This window comes from Budorcas taxicolor, chromosome 3 (assembly GCF_023091745.1).
Source record: "Budorcas taxicolor isolate Tak-1 chromosome 3, Takin1.1, whole genome shotgun sequence".
Lineage (NCBI taxonomy): Eukaryota > Metazoa > Chordata > Mammalia > Artiodactyla > Bovidae > Budorcas > Budorcas taxicolor.
This window is the reverse complement of record NC_068912.1, coordinates 19,366,871-19,390,929: the sequence shown is the minus strand read 5'-3', so window position 1 is coordinate 19,390,929 and position 24,059 is coordinate 19,366,871. Positions and strand designations below refer to the sequence as shown.

Here is a 24,059-nt window from a genome sequence, read left to right as displayed (position 1 = left end):
TATGTAGTACATGGGTAGACTTCATTAACTCCTAGATTAAAAAGTCCTGCATAGCAGAGTCTTATATACGAGTTTTAAGTCTTCTACTTTACCTTGCTGATCTTTAAAAAAAAAAAAAAAAGGTTAATTTACCGTTATTCTCCCACCAACTTTCGAACACCTTCACAGTTCTCACTGGATCCTCACAATACTGTCAGAAATGGAGAGATGCTACGTAAGGAAACAGGCTCCATAAGTTTACAGCAAAGATCTATTCCTAGAACCCAGGTTTCTGTAATTCTAATCTACCTCTTTTAGGTGAGGTTTTAGTGAATGATTAATTCTGAAGTCCCTTTAAGGAAAGAATATGATCTGCACATTAGAGGGATAGCTGTTTCATAGGTGGTGTGAGGTGTTAGGCAATCTTACCAGATTTCAGTACAGAGGATACCCATAGGCTTGTTTCCACCTTGTGATTCAACCAGCATTTAGTTTTAGATAACTTTCTTAAGAACTTTATTCAGCAAAGAACACCCCAAATGATCTAAACAGCTCTACAAGTTCTCTATGGCTCTGTGTGTATACATATATTGATATAGATACTATACCAGCAATATAGCAATATTTCCTGAGTTACCTTTCTCCTTGTCTACTTGTATTTTAACCAAAGTTTACTGGGAAATAGCTGGAGCACTGTTAAAAATCTTATCTCCAATAACACATCAGCATTTGAGGCTGGGAGGCAGTATTCTCTTCTCACTTCCTGAGGCTTTAAATTATGCTGATTTTTGCCTTTGCTGCCTGACTTAACTGCAATCTTTGAGTTTACCACTCAAAAGATTTCCCCTTAACCAGAGTCACCTGATGTGGTGAGTCAGTCTGCAGAATCATCATTTCCAATAACCAAACCCTGGCTGTTTCCCAGCCTCAAAGAGGACACTGCCTAGCAGTACTGTGCATTATGACTGGCAGAGGGGAACAAGCTGGATACTAAGCAGCCTGAAAGTCATGTGGCAGTACTCACACTGCACAGGGCACAGGGGGTGGTGGTGGAGTTAGGGGCATGTGTCTGCCCCTCTCCAACACACATGCTCTTGGGTAGTCCAGTGGAAGAAGAAAATGCATTTGGTTCACAGCAAGCCAGGTCATGTACATAACGAAGGAAGAACTGCATAGATCTCTATTATAGGCTCTTCTCTCCAGGCACCAAGTCTTATGCCAAACCTGCCAAAGACACACACACAGAGACACAAAAAGCTTGAACGGGCTCAAACGGAAAGTAAAGCTGCAGGAAGGCAGCTGCAGAGAAGTAGTAATAAGATGGGATACAGGGAAGAGGCAAGGCCCTGTGGTCACCCTCACTACTCTCTGGCTGCTACAGAGAGAGGACAGTTCTACTCACAGCAAAGCAGATGGCCGAGGCAACTGGAGGGGACTTCAGAGTAAGTAGTCGTCTTCAAGATTATCATCACCAGACAGAGAGGCAGCTTCTATTCAGACACGAGGGTAAAGTTAGATGCTGCCCTACTGTAGCAGGCACTGCCACTCAGGGTCAGAGAAAAAAAATAGGCTTTTTGGCGTTCAGTGACCACTCTGGTTAGGAGATAAATCTTGACACAACTTCCCTAGTTTGGAGAGGCTGACTAAGAATTGGTAACTTCCAGAGATGCTCGAGGGAACAAATGTTGTTTGTACCTGATAAACTGAGGCAGGACAGGGTGTTTGCTATCTCTCCAGGGCTCTTCTTGGTCTCAGTGAGCATGCTCAGTGAGACATCTATTTCTGTGGCCTGAGGGCACAAACAGGAGAAAAAGGAAGAACATGTTTGGCTGGTGGGAAAGGAGAAGCGACCCCATCATTTTGTTCACAGAGTCCGGTGTGGCTGCTGAGGGACACAGTGCTTCCTTTGATCAACTAGTGGAGCAACTCAGAGTACTTAAGGGTGTTCTATAGATTGCATGAGTGACTAGAAGCCCTCCTGTCTTGAGGCACAAGGTTTGTCCCAAAGCAGCACCCCAAATGACGATAATGGCTCACTTACTAGGTCATCCAACATTAGTGGGACAGCTCTGTTTTTTTCCGTGTCTTCTGCAAGCTCAATTGCGTATCCTTTACGAACTAATTCTAGCCCAATATCAAGTTTCTGAGAAAATAAATGAAAAGGCTTCTTGGGTTCAAAGAAGGGCAAATCAGAGGAAGGGCAGAAGAGCTGGGATTGATACTTTAAAAAATTCCTTTGGTGGTTCAGTTAAGCAGGAGCTTATGAAGCAGGACTATCATCAAATAAGGATTTCTGGGAAAGGAAAAGAAGATGAGCCTGTAAATATACTGAAGAGACAGTGAGCAACAAGTGAACCTCAGTCTTACCTTCCCGTCGCTAGTATCATATAAATAGATCTTGGGCCAAGTTGAGAGCCCAGACTGGACGTAGCTAGAGATCTTGGCCACCAGGGGCTTCCAGTCAGCACAGTGAGTGAGTCTGTCAAACTCATCCAAAGCTTCCTCTTCCCATTGTTCACCTGGTTAAAAAAAATTGTAGACAGAGCCTAAGAAGAAGGGGTCAGTGCTGACAGGGGTGGGATTATGCCCTGGAGGGAAGCTGGAACTACTTCTGTCTACTTCAGAAGGTACCTATGTCTGACTGCCAGGCAGGTTTCTGGCTGTTGCTGTCTGGCACTGGTGATGAAAAGGCGCCTGAGCCCCCAGAACTCAAAAAGCCTGGGAATGTGAGAATCCCCACCACATGCCCTATGAAAGTTATTCTATTTGGACGCACAGTCAATAGGTAATAGGACCAATTTACCTGAGGGGGCAATCCGTGCCAGACTACACTCTATTGCTTGAAATGGAAGGCTTAGGAAGTCACTCCTAAAGTGAAAGAAACTAAAATTAGAATCCTAGCGCTAGGAGGGCCTTCTTATATTCGTTGCTTCTAGACAGCACCAGTTAACCCAGCAGCAGAAGATAATTAACTGATCTCTGTAAAGAGGTTCTCTTCCAACCCTCCCCGCCGGCCTCCTCCCCAGTGAGAAGTGCCAACAGCTCACCACCTTATGGCCAGGACTGAGTCAACAGATGGGACTCCAGCCTGACTCCACACTGACCTGAGCACCCTGAGATCCCTCAGTGGGCAATCTCCATTATCTCCAAAGTCAACAAAGTAAAGGTCCAGGTTCCCATTCTCCAAGGTACCAAGGACCCGGGCTCGATACCAGGAACCATTTGTAGGTAAAGGTGCTGCGACAATGTCTCCTACATGTACAGTCAAGTCTTCAGGCTACACAAGAAATGAGGAGCCAGGAGAGGGCAGAGTTAGGAAGGGATGGGCTAAAAAACTGAATACCAGAAGGAAGAAAGAACAAGCCATTGCTCCACAGGAAAGGGAAGAGAACACATCACGACTTTCATTAAACCCCAGCCCTGTCCCTATAGCAACTCACCAGACTATTTTCGTAGTGCTGGGTCATCTCATTGACAAGCTTATCCAGTTGCAGGCTGCGGGAGCCAATGATTTGAATCCAGAAGTGGTTGGGATGTTCAGAGGCAGAGACATACACTTCTAGGAATTCATCAGCATGGAAACTGAAGTCCGGACTGGGAACTAACCACAGGCATAAGCAAGTTAAGCTACAGAATTATTATCTAATATGATGACCATTATCAGAATCATCTCTGGTTGAAATGGGAAGACTGCATCGGTGGGGTGAGAGGTACAAATACCAAGTGGCTAATAACACTTAAAAATGGCTGGAGGACAAGTGGATGAATCATACAAGAACATCCTGAAGGAAAGGTACTATAAGCTATGTTCTGTTCTTTCTATGTAATTGAGTACTTAAGAGTTCATTCACATTCTTTGTCATCTGCCATGTATTCAAATCAGCACCAATTATAATGAAGGGAAATCCCCATATGCTAGCTGCAGCAGGACCAGGGAGAAGATATGCGGACAGATGTGGGCCTGCTCCAGACTGTATTCCACCACCGACTCATTACAGACCTGGACACGCCTATGACCCTCTTAAGGACTCTGGTCTGCCCTGCCCATCCCAGTACCTATGCGTAGAAGAAAAAGCCCACAGCCTTTTCATTCTTCTTGAATGGTGAAGATTTTTAAGAACAGTAATGAGACAGGAAAAAATATTGGACTCAAAAGTATTTTACTTATTTGTATATGTTTGAAGAAAGAATACCATGTAATTCAATTATTTGATGTATTACTCACAGACCAGTTTCCTGTGAACGAGCATATTTCTATATTGTTCTCTAATTATTAGCTGGTTTGTATTCAGAAAAAAATTTGTGTTCAGTATTAACCCAAGGAAAATATTACCAGAAAGTCCCATCTGTAATTAAAGAACTGTAAATGTAGTCAAGAAAATAGAAATTATTTTTTTATTGTTTCCTTATTCTGGGTTATCTAAGCCAGTATTTCTGGCTTTCCAGGTAGCAGTAGTAAAGAACCCACCTGCCAATGCAGGATTGGCAGCGGGCTCGATCCCTCGGTTGGGAAGATACCCTGGAAGGAAATGGCAACTTGCTAGAGTATTCTTCCTGGGAAACCTCATGAACAGAGGAGATTGGCGGGCAACAGTCCATGGGTGGCAAACCGGCAGACACAACTGAGCATACACACATAGCCAGTATGTCTATCTTCCATATGGCTAAGGGGGTCCCCTTTGTTACATACTTTCAAACATGGACATCTCTGGACTGGTCTGGACACCAGACCTCTGAAAGCTGTCATCAGTGGGTTTCTCCCAGGAACCCTCTTCTGGTCCTACAACAGCCACGTCACCATCTCCTTTGTGGGGAGGAACTGCCAGAGGTGCAGCCTGTTTTAAGCTAGTGCCAGTGTTTCTCCATAAAGCTGGCTCTCTGGCTCCACCTGGCTCTGTCACTTCTTCTCTTCTTACGCTGATTGGCTGCTTCCGTGGAACTCTGGTTTCTGCAGAATGAGCAATTCTCTTCCTAAGTTCTTCATCTTCTGAAACTTTCTCCAGTATCAAATGCTGTGGAAAATAAGAGAAGGGATGATATCTACATGGTCAGATGCTGACCCAGGATGGAGTAAAGGGTTCTTCTTACTCTCAGATACAATTCAGGTTAGCTACTTGCCTTAGCTGCTGCCACTTCCTTCTGCGTTCCTGAGATTTTTATAAGTCTTGATAGTAGCAATGTTCCTTCTGATTCTTTATCACAGGTTATTTTGGCTCCTGAGGCCTTACAGATAGAACGAATTGTCTCGCCGCCTCTCCCTGTATTGAATAATACATAAAACCCTGTCCTTTCCTCTACTACAACTCGTGATGTCACTATCTTGTATACACTATGAGGTGAGAGTCAGGGCTCATTTTCAAACAATGTAGGATAGCGAATGGAAAACAGGAGCTACTGAGATCCTTACTGTAATAAGGGGGGTACTAGATTATTTGCGCTATCCATTTTATTTAAATTCTACACACTGGCTAAGTTAATGTGGTCATGTCACTTTCATGTTCTAGCCACTGAGCAGACTTCACAGCCTCACTTCATTAGAAGATAGCCTACATGAAACCACTGGACCAAGGACAGGACATTTCTCTGCCTCTCACAGCAGCATGAGGGATGCTCTAGGAGAAGGCATAAAAAGCGCTTTCTAGAGCACGGTCTTGAGAGATTTAGGATAAAATGAGCATCCTTAGCTGCCCTTTAAAAGTCTTAATATGAGGTAAATACATTTACCTGAACCTGTGTGGAACCTATTTGTAAGGTTCAGGTCATACTTTAAAAATTTTTTATTATTTATTTTTGTCTGTGTTGGGTCTTAGCTGTAGCATGCAGGCATCTCTCCAGTGTGGCACACAGGCTTAGCTTCCCTGAGGCTTGTGGGATCTTAGTTCCCCAACCAGGGATCGAACCCATGTTCCCTGCATTGGAAGGCAAATTCTCAACCACCGAACCACCAGGGAAGTTCTCTTACAACTTCTTGAGGTAATGAGTTTTGCTTTACCACTGGCTCTATAAAAAAGTAAAGCTCTGCTCTCAATTTCCCTCAGCAAGGTGAAGGGGAAGTAGGCCAGGAAAAGCCCTCCAGAAGGTGTGAAAGAAAGGAAGGCAAAGGGAACAAAAAAGGAAACAGCAGAGAAAGTTGTCCGGTGGTACCTATGATTCTGCCCACGGATCTCTGGGGGACTGAGAGCTGCTCAGACACTGGCGTATTCTCTGTCAGGATCTGATGAATCGCTGCTTTGGCCTTGCACACCTGAACAGGAAAACCACTGATAAGCAGCACCCGCTCATCTCCTATATCCTCTGTGTCCACATCAATCCGAGCACCTGTCTTCTTTCTTAGCTGCAGAGAAAACGATACGTGGCAGTGTGTTCTGGAAGAGCTCTCACCTGGGTCAGCTGAGGATACTCTAAGCCTAACCCTGGAGGTGGATGGAACTGGACACAGTAATCAGTGAAATCGGGTTTTATAAGCAGTCCTCAATTACATGTACTTATGGAAGGAGAGACGAAGGCAACCCTAAACAGCAGTTAACCCAAAACCGTTTTTCTGTGTTTAGACTGGTCTTTCCCCAGATTTGGATTATAGAATCAATTATTTAGTTTTCTTGACATTCCAACTGAATAATGGAAGATGGTAAAAAGAATTAGAGAGCAATTAATTTATTGCTGCCGATTAATGAGTTCGTAATTCCATAGCAGAAAGGAATGATTCAAACTATACCAAGATGAGAACCATCCAATTAAAAATCCCCATTTCAAGCTAAGTCACCCATTCTATAAGGAGTAGAAGTACTCATCTCCGACAGGAAAATAGCAGCTAGAAACTTCCTATTTTTGTTTTGTTTGTTTAAAATATACATGGTGTAAGTGGGTTTTACAGAATGGGGGCAGAGGATGGACAGCAGAAATCAATCCCGGGAAAGCTGCTGCCTGCTCACATACTTACTTGTTTAATATTGGCTCCTTGCCGGCCAATGATGAGCTTTACAGCCTCCTGGGGGACTCGCATCTCTATCTCGATGTCATCTTCCCCAACAAATGTCAGCCGTTCTTCTGCACAGATCATCAGATCAGATTTAGACAATACCCAAAGCTATTACTTCCCCTCCCCTGAATCAAAGCTGTCAAAGAGAACTGAGGATATCAATCATAAAGAGAAGGAGAAGCAGCATCTGAGGGGGAACTAAAGGGTCCTGAAAGACCAGAAGATGGGCATTCTCTCTGGGATACCGTTTTCAAATGTTAAAATGGGAAAAGCCACTGGCTTCTGGGCAAACTACTTCTCCCAAGACATGACTCCTGGAGAAGAATGAAGGCCAGAAGTTGCCTGAGGAGTCCATTAGGCTCAGAACTTCCCTTGTTTATACACAGATCATTTTTCTAAGTCCTACTCTCTAGGTCCAGCTTGTGGGGAAACTGGACCCAACAGTTAGCAGAATCCCTTACAGTGCTGGTGTTGCTGAAGGGAACAAATCAACAGAATTATAAAATGAGCTCTTTATTTCACAGACTAGCTTCACATTAACATAGAAAAGAAAAACTCTGTTTCAAAGGTCCCTCACAGAGAGCCAATTACATCCCAACAAATGATAACTTGAAAGAAGTTTCAAGTTAACAGTGCCAGAACGTAGTCTAACCATTTCGGTATGTACAGCCATGGTTTCACATACCTCTGCTTTCCCTATATCTGCGGTATAGGATATAGGCAACTGTCGCACTGGCAGGGATCCCAAGGCCCAGAGCTATTTTTTGAACAGTGGACAAACTTGTCCAAGAAGTCCGTTCAGTGGACATTTTCGGCCGCCTCCTGAAATAAGCAAATGAAGAGAAAGGAGCTTTCATACAACTTTTACGCCAGAGAGAATGGAACACATTACAATATTACAAAGAATACTACAGCCTAATTTCCCATTTCAAGAGCTTGAGCAGTCTCAAGGTGTGCTTCATGTGAAAGGTCACAGGGTATTTTTTCTGAAAGTTAGCTGAGGGACACACACACATATGACTAAATAGAGGAGCACTACTCCCTGCTCAGCCCCTGCAAAGAGGGCTGTATATTGATCAGCTTTAAAAGACAAAGGAACAAGGAATTAACTGAATCAAATATTCTTTAAAATTCACATTTCATATCAAACTATTTAAAATCCCTTATATTGTGCACTTCTGTGCCTTCTGGCCTTTGCAGATGCTGTTGCCTCTGAAAGGAATGGCACCCCAGGCCCAGGCTTATGTTTTGCTACTTCTACTTCTCTTTCTTGGAAGTGTGGTCTATTTATTCTCTGTACTCCTTATTTCTACTTACTCCTCAACTAACAGTGAATGGGGATTTTCTCCTGGTCCTTCATCAAAACTAAAACTTTCCAGGTAATTAACCTAGATGGCATATATAAGCCTTATCTAATCTCACCTCTCTTCCCTCTTTCCCATGGTTTCTATTTATCTGGAGGCGTCTTCTGAGTTTTGAGCTGGTCTTCCAGTGGCCTCTATCCATTGCTATCGTCATTCTGCTCTCTTTGGACAATTTTATCCATACTTGAAGCCTGAACTACTATCTATATGCTAATGACCCCAACTCTGTACCTGAACTGATTGCTCATCAAATCTCAGACCACTGTAACGGTCTTCTTGCTATTAGTCTCTCTCTCTGACACTGTATCTTCATTTTCTTACCAAGCATATCTTAATATGTCCCTCACTCTATTTCTTTATTTCATGTATCAATACTTGCTCACCTTCCCAATTATTTTATACCATCTCTTCTCAAACCTCTAGTGCTTCCTTCTTCATTCTCCCTCTCAACTGATGTCTGCTTCCTATTTCACTGAGAAAGTAAAGCATTTGGAGAAAATATTAACTGACTTCCAAACTGATCCATCCGCCTCCACCTCCTAGTATTTTATCTTCCTTCCTGTGGTCATGGATGAACTATCTTGGCTCTAGCACTGAGTCTTTCATGTAAGTGTTGCTCTCCTTCTTTATGCTGCATCATTCATGTTTTCCTCTCTACCAAATCTTTCCACGAGCAGACAAACACGCCATTATTTCTTTCTTAAAGAAAATTCGTTCTCAATTCCACTTATTCCTCCAAATACTACTCATTTCTTTCCTTCCTTTTACAAGAAAACTCAGTGTCAATGCTTCTGCGCTAGATTTCCCTCCTTGAATTCACCCTTGCTGCTCTAGTGAAGGTCACCAGTGACTTGGATTTGCTATATCCAATGATCAAGTCTCAGTCCTCCCTTTACCTCGCCCACCACCAGAGTCTGGCACAGCTGGTGACTCCCTCTTCTCTGACACTTTCTACACTTGGCTTCCCAGTACTGCTTCCTGGTTTTCCTTCTCCCTTTCTGGCTGCTCCATCAGTCTCCTTTGTTGGTTCTTGCTCCATTTTTTAACCTCTGAACACTGGAGTGACCCAGGGCTCTGTCCTTTGCCCTCTTTATTCAAGAATCATTCCATCTTGGCTTTAAGCCACATCTATTTGCTGATGTTTAACTCCCAAATTCATAGATCTAGTGGGGACTGCTTTGAACTCCAGGTTTGTACATCCAACTTCTTATGAAATATCTCCATTTGATGTTTAATAGGTATCTCAAGCTTAGCAAATGCAAGTTTGCTAAGTACTCCAGATCTCACTCCTTTCTTCTTTGCCCTATCAGTTAGTGGCAACTCCATTCTTTTCAGTTCCTCAGGCTAAAAATCTTACTCTTCTTCCCCTCAAACAGCACATCTATCCTGGAAGCAAATCCTTTTTGTTTTACATTGATTATCCAGAATCTGACCACTTTTTAACATCTCTATTGCTATGACCAACATCTGCTCAAAACCACCATTATCTCTTGTCTAGATTATTAAAAAGCTTAACTACCTCCCTGCTTTTTATCATTGTCCAATTTATTCCCCATATAACAGCTGGAATAAGTGAAAAGTGTTATTCATCTGCTCAAATCCTTCCACGGTTTTCCATTTCACGGTGATTAAAAGCCACAGTCATTATAATAACCTGCAAGGTGTTCATTTTGATTGTTTCCCCATTGGAAAGTTAACTCCCCAGAGGCAGGAATTTTTTTGTTCCTCAGTACTTAGTACATAGTAGCCACTTAATAGGTATTTGGTCAATAATCATCTTTGAATGAACACACTTCCTCTTATTCTTCAGCAACTCTCTTGCCTACATGTAAGCTCAGTGGTTTGAAAGGTACTTTATAACCTAATCTCTGCCCATCATCTCCACAGCCTTATATTCTAACACTTCTACTAGGGGAACAGGATGTGCTTTCTCAAGTATCCTTGCTCTGTCACGTGTCACTTCTGTCTTCACAGTCTTATTCCTTAGCCCATCAATACACTTACAACCATTCTGCTTTTTACTTTAACAAATTCAGTTCAGATCAGTTCAGTTCAGTCACTCAGTCGTGTCCGACTCTTTGCGACCCCATGAATTGCAGCACGCCAGGCCTCCCTGTCCATCACCAACTCCCAGAGCTCACTCAAACTCACGTCCATTGAGTTGGTGATGCCATCCAGCCATCTCATCCTCTGTCATCCCCTTCTCCTCCTGCCCCCAATCCCTCCCAGCACCAGAGTCTTTTCCAGTGAGTCAACTCTTGGCATGAAGTGGCCAAGTACTGGAGTTTCAGCTTCAGCATCATTCTTTCCAAAGAACACCCAGGACTGATCTTTAGAATGCACTGGTTGGATCTCCTTGAAGTCCAACGGACTCGAGTCTTCTCTAACATCACAGTTCAAAAGCATCAATTCTTTGGCACTCAGCTTTCTTCACAGTCCAACTCTCACATCCATACATGACCAGTGGAAAAACCATAGCCTTGACTAGATGAACCTTTGTTGGCAAAGTAATGTCTCTGCTTTTGAATATGCCATCTAGGTTGGTCATAACTTTCCTTCCAAGGAGTAAGCGTCTTTTTAATTTCATGGCTGCAATCACCATCTGCAGTGATTTTGGAGCCCCAAAAAGTAACAGTTTTGAGACTGTTTCCCCATCTATTTCCCATGAAGTGATGGGACCAGATGCCATGATCTTAGTTTTCTGAATGTTGAGCTTTAAGCCAACTTTTTCACTCTGCACTTTCACTTTCATCAAGAGGCTTTTTAGTTCCTCTTCACTTTCTGCCATAATGGTGGTGTCATCTGCATATCTGAGGTGAACATTAATAACATTCTATTTTGTTTTTCCCCTGTAGGAGAGTATTTCAACCCACTCCAATATTCTTACCTGGAGAATCCTGTGGACTAAAGCGCCTGGTGGGCTACAGTCCATAGAGTCTCAAGGAGTCAGACACTACTGAAGCAACTTAGCACACACTGCATTTTGTTTTACATATACAATGCAAATATTTTATCAGGTGAAAGAACTGACTGTTGGATATTAAGCTCTCTAATAGGTCACAGAAGGTGACAGGAAACTAAAATCTGCTAAATTTTTAGTAATGGACTTGCTGTCAGATGTTAAAAAGAGTAATTTGAGGATGATTTTTCCCTTCTTTCTTTCTTTCCTCCACTTGTATCTCTCTGATCCTTTCCAGCACTTATTTCAGAGCTTGTTGTTTTTGTTTTTTAATACAGTTCTATCTTGGGGGCTAAGAAAGTACCATTTGTGCAACAAAAATCAGAGAGAAGACTTTAAATAATAGTTTAACTAGTACATTTCACCCAGACTTTTCCTGTCCTAAGGAAACTAGGTTGGGGTCATAATTTCATATTATGCGTGATGAAATAAAAATTCATATTCTAAGGCAAGTTGAGGATAATTTAAAAATTAAAAAAATTTCCCCTGCCCTTTGGCCTTCTCTCTCCTCTCCACTGTGTATCTGCACCATGCATCGACCAAACTGGCCCACTGGCCAGAAGCCTGCTCGAACCATAAAGCATAACATTCTTGGGGAGCTAGACTCAGAAGCAGCCACATTCGATCCACTATACTGCCCTTATAATGTTGCTCAGACTGTATGTATCTCATATCTGAATTAGGTTGCCAAGTTAATAATGGGAAATTGTGCCTCGAAGGCCCAAACTCTTGTGCAGACAGATAGCCACCTACGGAATACCAGCTGGGTTTACATATGCTTGCAAATATTTAACCAAAAATTAGAGGAAACCCCACCCTGAAATGGCCAAGACTGGGTTCTCTTTTTGGCATTCCAAAACTGATTTTCTGAATGCAGTTAAAAGCTGGCAGTCTCCTGAAACTCTGCCTGCAGGGTCTACTAGAAATAGTGGAAAGAATTTTTCTCTTTAAAAAATTAGGTTAGCAGGGAGAAATATTTGTACAGGGCTAGCTTTTTAAAGCTTTGGATTCTGTGAATTGAAAAACTTCCAAGTTAAAATTTTAGACAGCTCTCATCTTAAACTACTCTACCTATTTTAACTGATATGCAGAAGGCTCAAAACACTTCAAAATTTCAAAATAGCCTCCTTGAAAGATTTGTTGTAGAAGGCTAATGAAAGATTAATGATAGGTAACCTAAAAACTGCTCCCCTCTATCTTTGAATACTCATTCTAATAATCCTCTCTCTGACTTGCCTTTCCATTCTGGAGATACTATTAAATGGTTACCTTTAGAAATGGGACCACCTGAGGAATGCAAGTTGGTACAGCCACTATGGAAAACAGTATGGAGGTTCCTCAGAAAACCAGAGGTATCATATGATCCAGCAATCCCACTCCTGGGCATACACCCAGACAAAACTATAATTCAAAAAGATACATGCCCCCTTATGTTCACAGCAGCACTATTCACAAAAGCCAAGACATGGAAATAACCTAGACGTCCACCGACAGATGAATGGACAAAGAAGATTATATATATATATACATACACAATGGACTACTACTTAGCCACAAAGAACAACAAAATAATGTCATTTGCAGCAACATGGATGCAACTAGAGATTATCATACCAAGTGAAGTCAGAAAGAGAAAGACAGATCCATACTTATATGTAGAAACTAAAACACAGTGCAAATGAACCTATACAAACAGAAACAGACTCACAGACATGGAGATCAGACTTGTGGCTGCCAAGCGGGAGGGAGAGGAGGGGCCAGCTGGGAATTTGCTGGTAGATGCAAACATTTAGAATGGATAAACAAGGTCCTACTATACATAGTGCAGGAAACCATAATGGAAAAGAATATTAAAAAAATATATATATGCGTAAAACTGAGTCACTCTGCTGTAAAGCAGAGACTGGCACAGTATTGTATATCAACTACACTTCAATTAAAAAAAAAAAGAAATGGGACACCTGAGGCTGTAGACCATAGCTAAATAATTTCTTAAGCCCAGGAAGAATCCTTAAAAGTGTTTGTAAATGGATTGCCAAGATGGGTTATCACTGGCCTGACTAAACTAATCATAGCTGATATTCAGAACCTGAGAGGAATTTTACTGGAGGGAGGTGGGGTCTCTGTTCCCCAAGCTAAATGAGGGAACATAAAATTCCAGCATTAGTGAATGCATATGTCAGTCCTTGCACTGAGGTGGCTACTCAGTTTTATGAGGAATTAAAAAACACTGTCCTTGTGTTGCAGGAAGGGGGATCCCTTCCAGGGCCCCAAAATGGGCTCCTCTCTTAACACTCAGAAATGAACTGTCTGAGCAGACACATGTGCTAACCAAGCAAGAAATATTACTGGAAAGGGCTCCTGGGCAGAGAGTTGTAGGGTAAGGGAACCCAGGAAAACAGCTCTGACACATGGCTCACAGTCTCAGGTTTTGTGGTGATGGGATTAGCTTCCAGGTTGTCTTTGGCCAGTCATCCTGGCTCAGAGTCCTTCCTGGTGGCACATGCATTGCTCAGCCAAGAAGGATGCCAATGAGAAGGATTATGGAAGGTGACTGGACACATGGTGTCTCCTTTTGTTCTTTCCCGAACTCTTCCAGTTAGTGGTGGCTTATGAGTTCCATGTTTCTTACCTGGACCTCCAGTCATAAAGTAACTCATGCAAATAGTTACTATGGTGCCTGGCCAGGGTGGGCGGTTTTCAGTCAGTGTGCTTCCCCTAACACTTGTTCTAAATCTAGTCTTTATAGGACCAGAGGTGTGGCCTCCAGAAATAATACAAAACTCACAGGTGGCGCCAGTGGTAAAGAACCTGCCTGCCAATGCCAGAGACTCAAGAGATAAGAGTTCCCTTCCAGGGGTTGGGAAGATCCCCTGGAGAAGGAAATGGCAACCACTCCCGTATTCTTGCCTGGGAAATCCCATGGACAGAGGAGCCCGGCAGGCTACAGTCCACAGGCTCACAAGGAGTTGGACATGACTTAAGTGAGTAAACAACAACAAAACCTCACTTATTAAGAGGCTTGCAAGTACTGAAGAACAAATATCTAGCCCTTAAGGAACAAAGTATCCAAGGAGGAACTTGTGTTTTTCTTCCTATGCCTTTGAGAAGCAAATATTCTATTTGGTCTTTTCCAGGAGCTCTTATCTGGACCATTTTTTTTTTTTTTTCTTTTTGCTGCACTGTGTGGCTTGTGGAATCCACGGTCCCCAGGGATTGAACCTGGCCCCCCTGCAGTGGGAGTGCAGACCACCAGCAAATTCCCTGGACTGTTTTTTTAAAATACAAATTTCATGCAAATCAAAACTACAATGATGTACTAACTCACACTGTGCAAAATGGCCATCATGAAAAAGTCTACCAGATACTGAAGAGATAAGATGGTGGAGCAGAGAGACTTAAGCTTACCTCCTCTCACGAAAACCACAAAATCACAACTAACTGCTGAACAATCATTGACAAAAAGACTTAAACCAATAAAAAAAGGTATTCTACATCCAAAGACAAAGAAGAAACCACAACAAGACAGAGGGGCTCTTTCACGATTTAATCAAATCCTATACCCACTGGGTAGGCAATTGACAAACTGGAAAATAATTATATTGCAGAGGTTCTACCACAGGAGTGAGAGTTCTGAGCCCCAAGTCAGGCTCCTCAACCTGGGGATCTGGCATCAGAAGCAGGAGTTCCCAAAGCATTTGGCTTTGAGGCCAGTGGGGCTTGAGTGCAGGAGCACCACAGGACTGGGGGAAACAGACTCTACTCTTAGAAAGCACATACAAGGTTTTACGTGTGTTGGGACCCAGGGCAGTGACTCCACAGAAGCCTGAGCCAGACCTACTTGGAGGTCTTGAAGGTTCTCCTGGGGAGACAGGTTGGCTGTGGCTCACAGTGGGGGCAAGGACAGGTGGCAGGGGACCCAGTGAATATTTAGTGTGAGCTCTCCAGGAGGTCACCATTTTGGCATTGAGACCTGGCCCCGCTCAAAAGCTTACAGGTTCCAGTGCTGAGATGCCTCAGGTCAAACAACCAACAGGGACTCCCTGGTAGTACAGCGGATAGGAATCCACCTGCTAATGCAGGGGACGTGGGCGGATCCCTGGTCCAAGAAGATTCCATATGCCGTGGAGCAACGAAAGCCCATGTGCCACAACTACTGAGCTGACAAGCTGCAACCACTGAAGCCTATGCTCTGCGACAAGACAAGCCACTGCAACAAGAAGCTCATGTGCTGCAACGAAGAGTAGCCTGTGTGCAGCAGCAAAAGAGCCAGCAATGAAGACCCAGTGCAACAACAACCACAACAAAACTACCAAGGTGGGAAAGAGCCCCACCCATCAGCAGACAGACTGCTTACAGTTGTCCCACAGCCACCTCTAAACACGCTCCTGCTTACCAGAGGGACACGACCCAGCTCTACTCACCAGTGGGCAGGCACCAGTCTCTCCTTCCAGGAGGCCTGCAGAAGCCCCTGGACCAACCTCACCTACAAGCGGACAGAGAACAGAAGCAAGAAGCTACAATCCAGCAGGCCGGGGAACAGAGGCTACAAACATAGAAAGTTAGACAAGAGAGAGTAATGATAGTAAACAATTTATATCAAGCATCTTTTCCAACCACAACAAGCACAACACTGAGATCAGAAGTCAACTACAAGAAAAAAAAAAGGTAAAAAACAAACAACATGGAAGCTAAACGATATGTTACTAAACCAATGGATTACTGAAGAAATCAAAGACGAAATAAAAATACCTAGAGACAAATGAAAATGAAAACAGTGATCCAAAACCCATGGGACACAGCAGCAGTTCTGAGAGTTTATAGCAATACAATCTTACTTCAAGAGACAAGAAAAATCTCAAACAACCTAACCTTACAACTAAAACTAGAGAAAGAAAAACAAAATCCAAAGTTAGTAGAAGAAATCATAATGGTCAGAGCGGAAATAAATGAAATAGAGATGAAGAAAACAAAAAAGATCAATGAAACTAAAAGCTGGTTCTTTGAAAAGATAAAATTGATAAATCCTTAGTCAGACTCATCGTGGAAAAAAGAGGGTGCAAATCAATAAAATTAGAAATGAAAAACTGATACCACAGAAATACAAAGGATCATAAGAGACTACTACAAGCAACTATACACCAATAAGACGGACAGCCTAGAAGAAATGGAAAAATTCTTAGAAAGGTACAGTCTCCTTTCTCAGAAGAAAGGAAAGAAAACCAGGAAGAAAATAGAAAACATGAACAGACCAATCACAAGTACTGAAATTGAAACTGTGATTTAAAAACTTTTAACAAACAAAAGTCCAGGACCAGATGGCTTCACAAGTAAATTCTATCAAACATTTAGAATAAACACCTATCCTTTTGAAACTGTTCCAAAACACTGCAGAGGAAGGAACACTCCAAACTCATTCTATGACACCACCATCATCCTGATGCCAAAGCCAGACAAAGATACCACTAAAAAAGAAAATTACAGGTGAAATCACTAGTGAACGTAGATGCAAAAATTCTCAAATACCAACCATGTGAATAAACATATACCGTGATCAAGTGGGTTTTACTCCAGAGATGCAAGGATGTTTCAATATCTGCAAATTGATCAGTATGATACACCACATTAACAAATAGAAGAATAAAAATCATATGATCCCCTCAATAGATGCAGAAAATGCTTTTGATAAAAATTCAATACCAATTTATGATTTTTAAAAAACTCTCCAGAAACGGGGCATAGAGGGAACCTATGTCAACATAATAAAGGATATATATGACAAACTCACAGGTAATATCATACTCAATGGTGAAAAGCTGAAAATGTTTCCTAGGGGATCAGGAACAAGACAAGGGATGTCTGCTCCTGCCAATTTTATTCAACATAGTTCTGGAAGTCCTCGCCATGGCAATCAGAGAATAAATAAAAGGAATCCAAATTGGAAAAGAAAAGAACTGTCACTGTTTGCAGATGACATGATATTATACACAGAAAATCCTAAAGATACTATCAGAAAACTACTAGAGCTCAGTGAGTCTGGTAAACTTCCAAGATACAAAATTCATAACTCTTGCATTTCTATGGGGCTTCCCAGGTGGCGCTAGTGGTAAAGAACCCTCCTGCCAATGCAAGAGATTTAAGAGATCTTCCCTGGGTCAGGAAGATCCCCTGGAGGAGGGCATGGCAACCCACTCGAGTATTCTTGCCTGGAGAATTTCATGGACAGAGGAGACTGGTGGTCTACAGTCCATGGGATCGCAAAGAGTTGGACATGACTGAAGCATGAAAGATTAGAAAGAGAAATTAAAGAGACAATCCCATTTATCATCAAAAAGAATAAAATATCAACACTTAGAAATAAATCTATCCATGGAGGCAAAAGACCTGTATTCTGAAAACTATAAAATGCTGATGAAGAAAATCAAAGATGACAAACAGATGGATTGGAAAAATCAATATCGTCAAAATGAATATACTACCCAAAGAAATCTACCGATTCAATACAACCCCTATTAACTTACCAATGACACTTAACAGCAAAAATTAACAGAATTAACAGCAAAAATTTTTAAAATTTTTATGGAAACACAAAAGACCCTGAATAGGCAAAGCAATTCTAAGAAAGAAAAGAGCTGGAGGAATCAGGCTCCCTGACTTCAGATTATACCACAAATAGCTTATGCAACTCAATTAAAGAAACAAAACAACCCTATCAAAAACTGGGGAAAAGATCTAAATAGACTTTTCTCCAAAGACGACAGATGGTCAAAAAACACATGAAAATATGCTCAACACACTGTTAATTATTAGAGAAATGCAAATCAAAACTACTATGAGTTATCATCTCACACTGGTTAGAATGGCCATTACCAAAAGTCTACAAACAATAAATGCTAGAGGAGGTGTAGAGAAAATGGAACCTGCCTACACTGTTGGTGGGAATGTAAATTGATACAGGCACTATGGAGAACAGAATGGGGGTTCCTTAAAAAATGAAAAGTACAACTACCATATGATTCAGCAATCCCATTCCTGGGCATATATTTGAGAAAACCATATTCAAAAAGATATGAGCACCCCTATGTTCATGGAAGCACTATTCACATTAGCCAAGACATGGAAACAACTTACGTGTCAGAGGAGTAGTGAAAGAAGATGTGGTACAAGTATTACTCTACCACAAATGTTACTCAGCCATAAAAAAGACTATAATTTGCAGGAACACGTATGGATTTAGAGATCTTACTAAATAAGTCAGAAAGACAAATACTATATGATATCACTTACATGCAGAATCTAAAATATGACACAAATGAACTTATTTACGAAACAGAAACAGACTCACAGACAATGGAAAACAAACCCATGGTTACCTAAGGGGAAAGGGAATGGAGAAGGGATAAATTAGGAGTTTGGGATTAGCAGATACAAGCTACTGTATATAAAGTAGATAAACAACATCCTACTGTATAGCACAGGGAACTATATTCAATATCCTGTAATAAACCATAATGGAAAATATGAAAAATAATACGTGTATATATGAATAGCAGAATCACTTTGCTGTACACCAGCAACTAACTTAACATTGTAAATCAATTACACTTCAATTTAAAAAATAAAATGCAAATTTCAGGAAGCGTGTAGGTAATTTAGAATTTGTCAATGACAAAATCTTAACTATCTTCTCCATTAAGTATTAGTAGAAAGGGTTTAGCCATCTAAAAAGGTGACTGACTTGTTCCATCTGCCAGAAACCCAATTTGAATTTGCTTGTAACTGATGGGTTTAATATTACTGTCCCTGATTCATGGCTGAAATTTTGGAATGAAAACTATAGGGTGTCTGTTATGTATCTGTGTTGTAGCTGTGCTGCTGCTGCTAAGTCGCTTCAGTTGTGTCCGACTCTGTGTGACCGCATAGATGGCAGCCTACCAGGCTCCTTTGTCCATGGGATTTTCCAGGCAAGAGTACTGGAATGGGTTGCCATTGCCTTCTCCGGTAGATGTGCTGTATTGCCAAAATTAATTTGTAAAAGAACTCTATATATTGGCTTAAAGGAAATAAAACATCTATATAAATACTCAGAAATTTCACATAATCTTGTAAGCAGATAGGATAAGAGGTCCCTGGACACTGTTTTCTTGACAGTAGAGAAGCCATTTTTAGCCTAAGTCATTTTGTGACCTAAGCCTGGCCACAGTGCTTGTCCTTGAACAGGTCTCATGACAGTAAGTAATGATTTTAAGGGAACAAAGAATCCAGAAAACAACGGCTTATCAGGCAACAGAAGTAACAACAGCAAAGATATTATTATTAGTTGTTAACAGAACTCCAGGTTCTATTTCAGTCTTAAAGATTAGCTTGAAGCACCGAACCACTAGATCAACTGACACCTAAGGGATGATACTGTCTTTTCCTGACTCTCCTGACTTCAATTAACTCAAGAGAGGACTCTCAATCACCCAAGACCCTTCACGAATATGCATGTGTCCTTACACAGACCCACCAGTTTTGCTATTTGAGGAGACACTGTTTTGGGAAAGATCCTCAGCATTCTCACTTGCTGCAAGTAATGAATCCTTTTTTCTCCCAGTCTTTGACTTGGTTTTATGGCTTGACACCCACCAAGAGGTGAAGCCAATTCTCTGGTAACACCTGGTAAATACTCAATAGTGAATCAATATCTGGTATTAAAGTTAGCTTAAGTTTGCTGAATTAATAATATGTATCTCTTTAGAATCATCAACACAATGGATGATATTTTTATTGTACCTAGATTTACTAGAAATCAAACAAGACCTTAAATCTGTTGCAAAATTTGCTGGCAAGAAAATAACTTGATATGATGAAACTTTTAAGTAAATAGAGGTAAATGAAATAAGGGCCTTTAGGTAAACTCTTTCAGACTAATTATGTTTTGGGAATGTCTATCCAAAATGCTCTCCATATTTTGGTAGTTTGAAATTTCAGCATTTTGCTAAATTAAGTTAAATGCTGAAAGTCTACTGAATAGATAATTACCAAATAAAGTGAGATACTGTAGCATTAGTGAATATAGGTTTCCTTTTACAAAGAAACTAAAGATATTTGGAACTATTTAATAGGTTTGGTGCCATGCTAAGACATTTTCTATTAAAAAGCACATGTTTTCTAGAAACCATAAATAGCATTGATGTACTATTTATAAGCATAAATAGTATATAAATATTACATACTATATATAAGCTTGCCAATCTACAGAATGCTAATGTAAAACAGTTAATAATTGCTTGTTAGTTTTCATTAAAAATTAGAGTTTTAAGAACTGAGAATTCTAAATATACGCAATTTAAGCTACTAGAATAAGGGAAACATTGAAGTATACAAGGAAAGAAAAATGTTTTCAGAAAAAAGATATGAGGAACAGAAATACATTTCTATATTTGCCTTTGAGATCTTTTATTGTCACTTTGGTTTGGTGACTAAGAATTGTTCCACATATAATCCTATTTGACCAAGTGTTTTAAAGCTTTTTGATATGTTTAAATTTTTATTTTTTTAAATTTTTGGCCACACAGTGGCATATGGGATCCTAGTTCCCAGACCAGGGATGGAACTGGAACTCCCTGTGTTGGAAGCTCAGTCTTAATCACTGACAGGGAAGTCTCAAAACTTTTTGATATTTTTGACAAACTTCCCAAAGTTCAAATTCTAAATAAAGTTCATTTTACCTCTAATTAACTTTGAGGTTTTCCAAAGGGTCTCTAGAACACCTCAAAATGTTTTTCTCTGTCTCAGAGAGGACAGAATGACCCTAATATGACTCTGTACTAAGCTGGGTTTTATTGCTATGGGTTTCCATAGTACTCCAAACATCCCTTCATAGCCCTTGCATTGCTTATAACCATTGATTAATGGCTATGTCTGTAGTGAGAATGAATTGAAGGCAGCAACAGCCGGTGTAGGGAGACCAATTCAGAGGCTAGTCCAGGTGTCACTGATGGAGATGGAGAGAAGCAGACAGAGGGTTCAGAGGGCTTTCAAAGGAAGAATACACAAGAGCCAGCAATTGATTTATGGAAAAGTCAGAGGGTGAGCCAAGGAGCTGGCTATCACATTTCTCATTTGAGCACCTGGTAGATGGTAGTGTCTGATAGAATACTGATGCTCTGTTGTGGGGGGGGTGGTGGGGAATGTCTGTCTGTGACATGGATGAATTTACTGGGTGACTTCCACTTGAAACAAAACCTAAATTTTACTAACATCCCTTCAGATACTACGAATGAGGTTTGTGCTAAAATATCAGCTGATATCTCAAAGAATACATACTTGATTAATATTAATCAAGTATAGTTTACAACATACATATCATTTCACATTGCTAAGTTTCTCTTAAAAATTAAAAGTGGAAAATATGATGGAAATGAGAATAATTCTACAGTGAAAAAAGGAAAGTGAAGTCGCCTCAGGCTCCTCAGTCCATGGGATTTTCCAGGCAAGAATACTGCAGTGGGTTGCCATTTCCTTCACTAGCGGATCTTCCTGACCCAGGGATCAAACACCAGGTCTCCGGCATTGTAGGCAGACGCTTTACCATCTGAGCTACCAGGGATTGCGCCAAAACCATAGTACTAAACGCTAACTTGTGTTTGATTTTATTACTTCAAGTTGAATGTAAGGAGGAGACTAGACCTTAAGATCATAGAAAGTGAAAGACAGTGAAGTCGCTCAGTCGTGTCCGACTCTTTGCGAGTCCATGGACTGTAGCCTACCAGGCTTCCCAGTCCATGGGATTTTCCAGGCAAGAATACTGGAGTGGGTTGCCATTTTCTTCTCCAGGGGATCTTCCTGACCCAGGGATCGAACACCGAGTCTCCAGCATTGTAGGCAGACGCTTTAACCATCTGAGCTACACATAAGACATATGGGTCATCCCAAGGTTGAGAAATACAGGTAGGCAACGCTTTTCAGTAAAAGCTAACTTTGACATTTCCTGATATTTGTATTAAAACAGTTGCTAACAACTATCTGATATGCATTTCAAAACACAAAGTGAACTCCATGGGAGCCAGGATCTGATATATCACCCCAGTATCTCCTAACAACCAGAACCTACAAGGTACCTAAAACATGGTGATTGGTTTGTCGAACTGAAGCAACTCATTCAATGTTGTCATTCTTGGTACATTTATTTTTAAACCAGTGAGTGAAAAAAGCCTCCACCCATTTCTCTCAGCTGAGGAAAGAGTAGCTGTGACACAGGAGTCCTAAGCCAAAACCCACGATTTTTTCTGCATTAAAAACTACAGAGGGAAATTGGAAAAACAAATACTGAAAACCATTAAAGAAAAAGCTTTGGGAAATAGGCAAACATAATCATTGGCTTGGGGCAAACCCTCTCGCACGGTGCAAGGGTCCGCTGATGTCTACCTTGGGACGAGCGCACTTGCTCTGGAAGCAGTTACTAGCCCCGGGGTGGGAGAAAGCTGCCCCCACATAGCGCCTCACCACCCCAGGCTCAGAAGCTGGCTCCCGGGCCCCACACCCTCGTCTCGCCCGGGGCACCTTTCTTCTCTCAGCCCCACATTCCCCGCCTTCTTGCTGCTAGTGGTGTCCCTGGCTCAGCCTCCCCCACTCCCCAAACCTCCGCTCCTGGTCCCTGCCTTTACCGCTCCTGGAGTCAGCCGTCGCGCGCTGTGCCTCGCACCTCACCCCTCGGGCCGCAGCCGCCTCTCAGCAGCAGCACCACTCCCAGGCCCGCCAGCCTCGCTTCAGCCGCCACTTCCCCGCCCCCTCAGCGCCCGCACCAATCAATGCCCGGCTTGCAAGCCCGACCAATCAACCTCCTCCTCAAAACCAATCCTCGCGGGAGCTGCCCCTGAGCGACGGCGCTGTGCTGCGTGCTGGTACCCAATTACCCGGATGGAAATCGGAGCCCGGCCCACCAGGTCAGCCAATAGACTCCAGGGAAAGCCGACGAGGTTGAGATTGCACCTGCTGAGTATTAAACAGCCAATTAGAGGCTCAAGGAGTACGCCCAGCCCATCCCCAGGCCGATTACCTAGGAGGCTTCCACTGAGGTGGGGGTGGGGGTGGGGTTGTAAATCAGCGCTCCAGAGGTGCAGGGGGGTGGAATCACTCAACTGCATCACTGTTCGCACAAAATTAGTGCCTTTGTACAAAGCCAGTGCCACTCTACAACCCAGTGACCATTGGGGAAGCCGCCTCCTGACGGGCGATCCTTTGCCTCGATCGTTTCGCATACTATGACAGAGACTCAGGAGACATGAAAAATGTCCCCCCGCCTCATCCCGCGGGAAAACATTAAAAAGGCTTTGTAGAGATGAAGAAAAAGCCAAGCGGAAGAAATTGCGCCGCAGAGCGTGAGGAGCTGTTTCTCTATTTCTCCGTCGAGGAGTGAACAGACGAGGAGGACTGACACCACACAGCAGGAGAGATGAAGGACCCAAGTTCGGAGCAACCCGTGGTAAGGGAGCTGTGGGTAGTTCGGGCATCAGGGGCCCACCCTTCCCTGGGGATTAAAGGGAGACCGGTCAAGGCTACGGGCTCGAAGGCACAAGCCGCGGGTAGGGGGGCCGTTTCTGTGGGGGCGAGGAAGGGGATGCAGACGGCGGTTTGCTTTGGAAGAGTGTATTCCAGTCGCCGTCTGGGTACTTGGACCGTTATGGACGGTTGGGCCCTGCTACCCACTCAGAGCGGCGGAGAGCCTCGCGAGGTGGCCCCGATCCTTCCTCGCCTCCAGTCCCCGCCCCGCACTAGGGGCTCACCCTGCGCG

General features: G+C 42.4%; 1 protein-coding gene across 1 annotated transcript; it reads right to left on the bottom strand.

The window, feature by feature from the left end:
• Positions 1 to 550: 550 nt before the first annotated feature.
• TDRKH (tudor and KH domain containing) lies at positions 551 to 23,035 on the bottom strand. Its single transcript, XM_052637373.1, has 14 exons — positions 22,933 to 23,035; positions 7,644 to 7,780; positions 6,920 to 7,026; positions 6,124 to 6,313; positions 5,098 to 5,237; positions 4,670 to 4,991; positions 3,420 to 3,580; positions 3,084 to 3,256; positions 2,783 to 2,847; positions 2,347 to 2,498; positions 2,021 to 2,122; positions 1,675 to 1,768; positions 1,382 to 1,469; positions 551 to 1,203 (listed from the first exon to the last, which is right to left on the bottom strand). The coding sequence occupies exons 2-13, from the start codon at positions 7,765 to 7,767 to the stop codon at positions 1,417 to 1,419; spliced, it is 1,683 nt and encodes a 560-aa protein (XP_052493333.1). The 5' UTR covers positions 7,768 to 7,780; positions 22,933 to 23,035; the 3' UTR covers positions 551 to 1,203; positions 1,382 to 1,416.
• Between the last annotated feature and the right edge of the window lie 1,024 nt (positions 23,036 to 24,059).

Excerpts from the sequence above, each read along its gene's own strand:
- TDRKH (XM_052637373.1), bottom strand. The coding sequence starts at position 7,767 with ATGTCCACTGAACGGACTTCTTGGACAAGTTTGTCCACTGTTCAAAAA. Across the intron at positions 2,848-3,083 it reads AGGGATCTCAGGGTGCTCAG|GAGTGACTTCCTAAGCCTTC; the intron begins GTCAGTGTGGAG and ends CTTTCACTTTAG. Across the intron at positions 1,769-2,020 it reads CACTAATGTTGGATGACCTA|GCCACAGAAATAGATGTCTC; the intron begins GTAAGTGAGCCA and ends TTGTGCCCTCAG.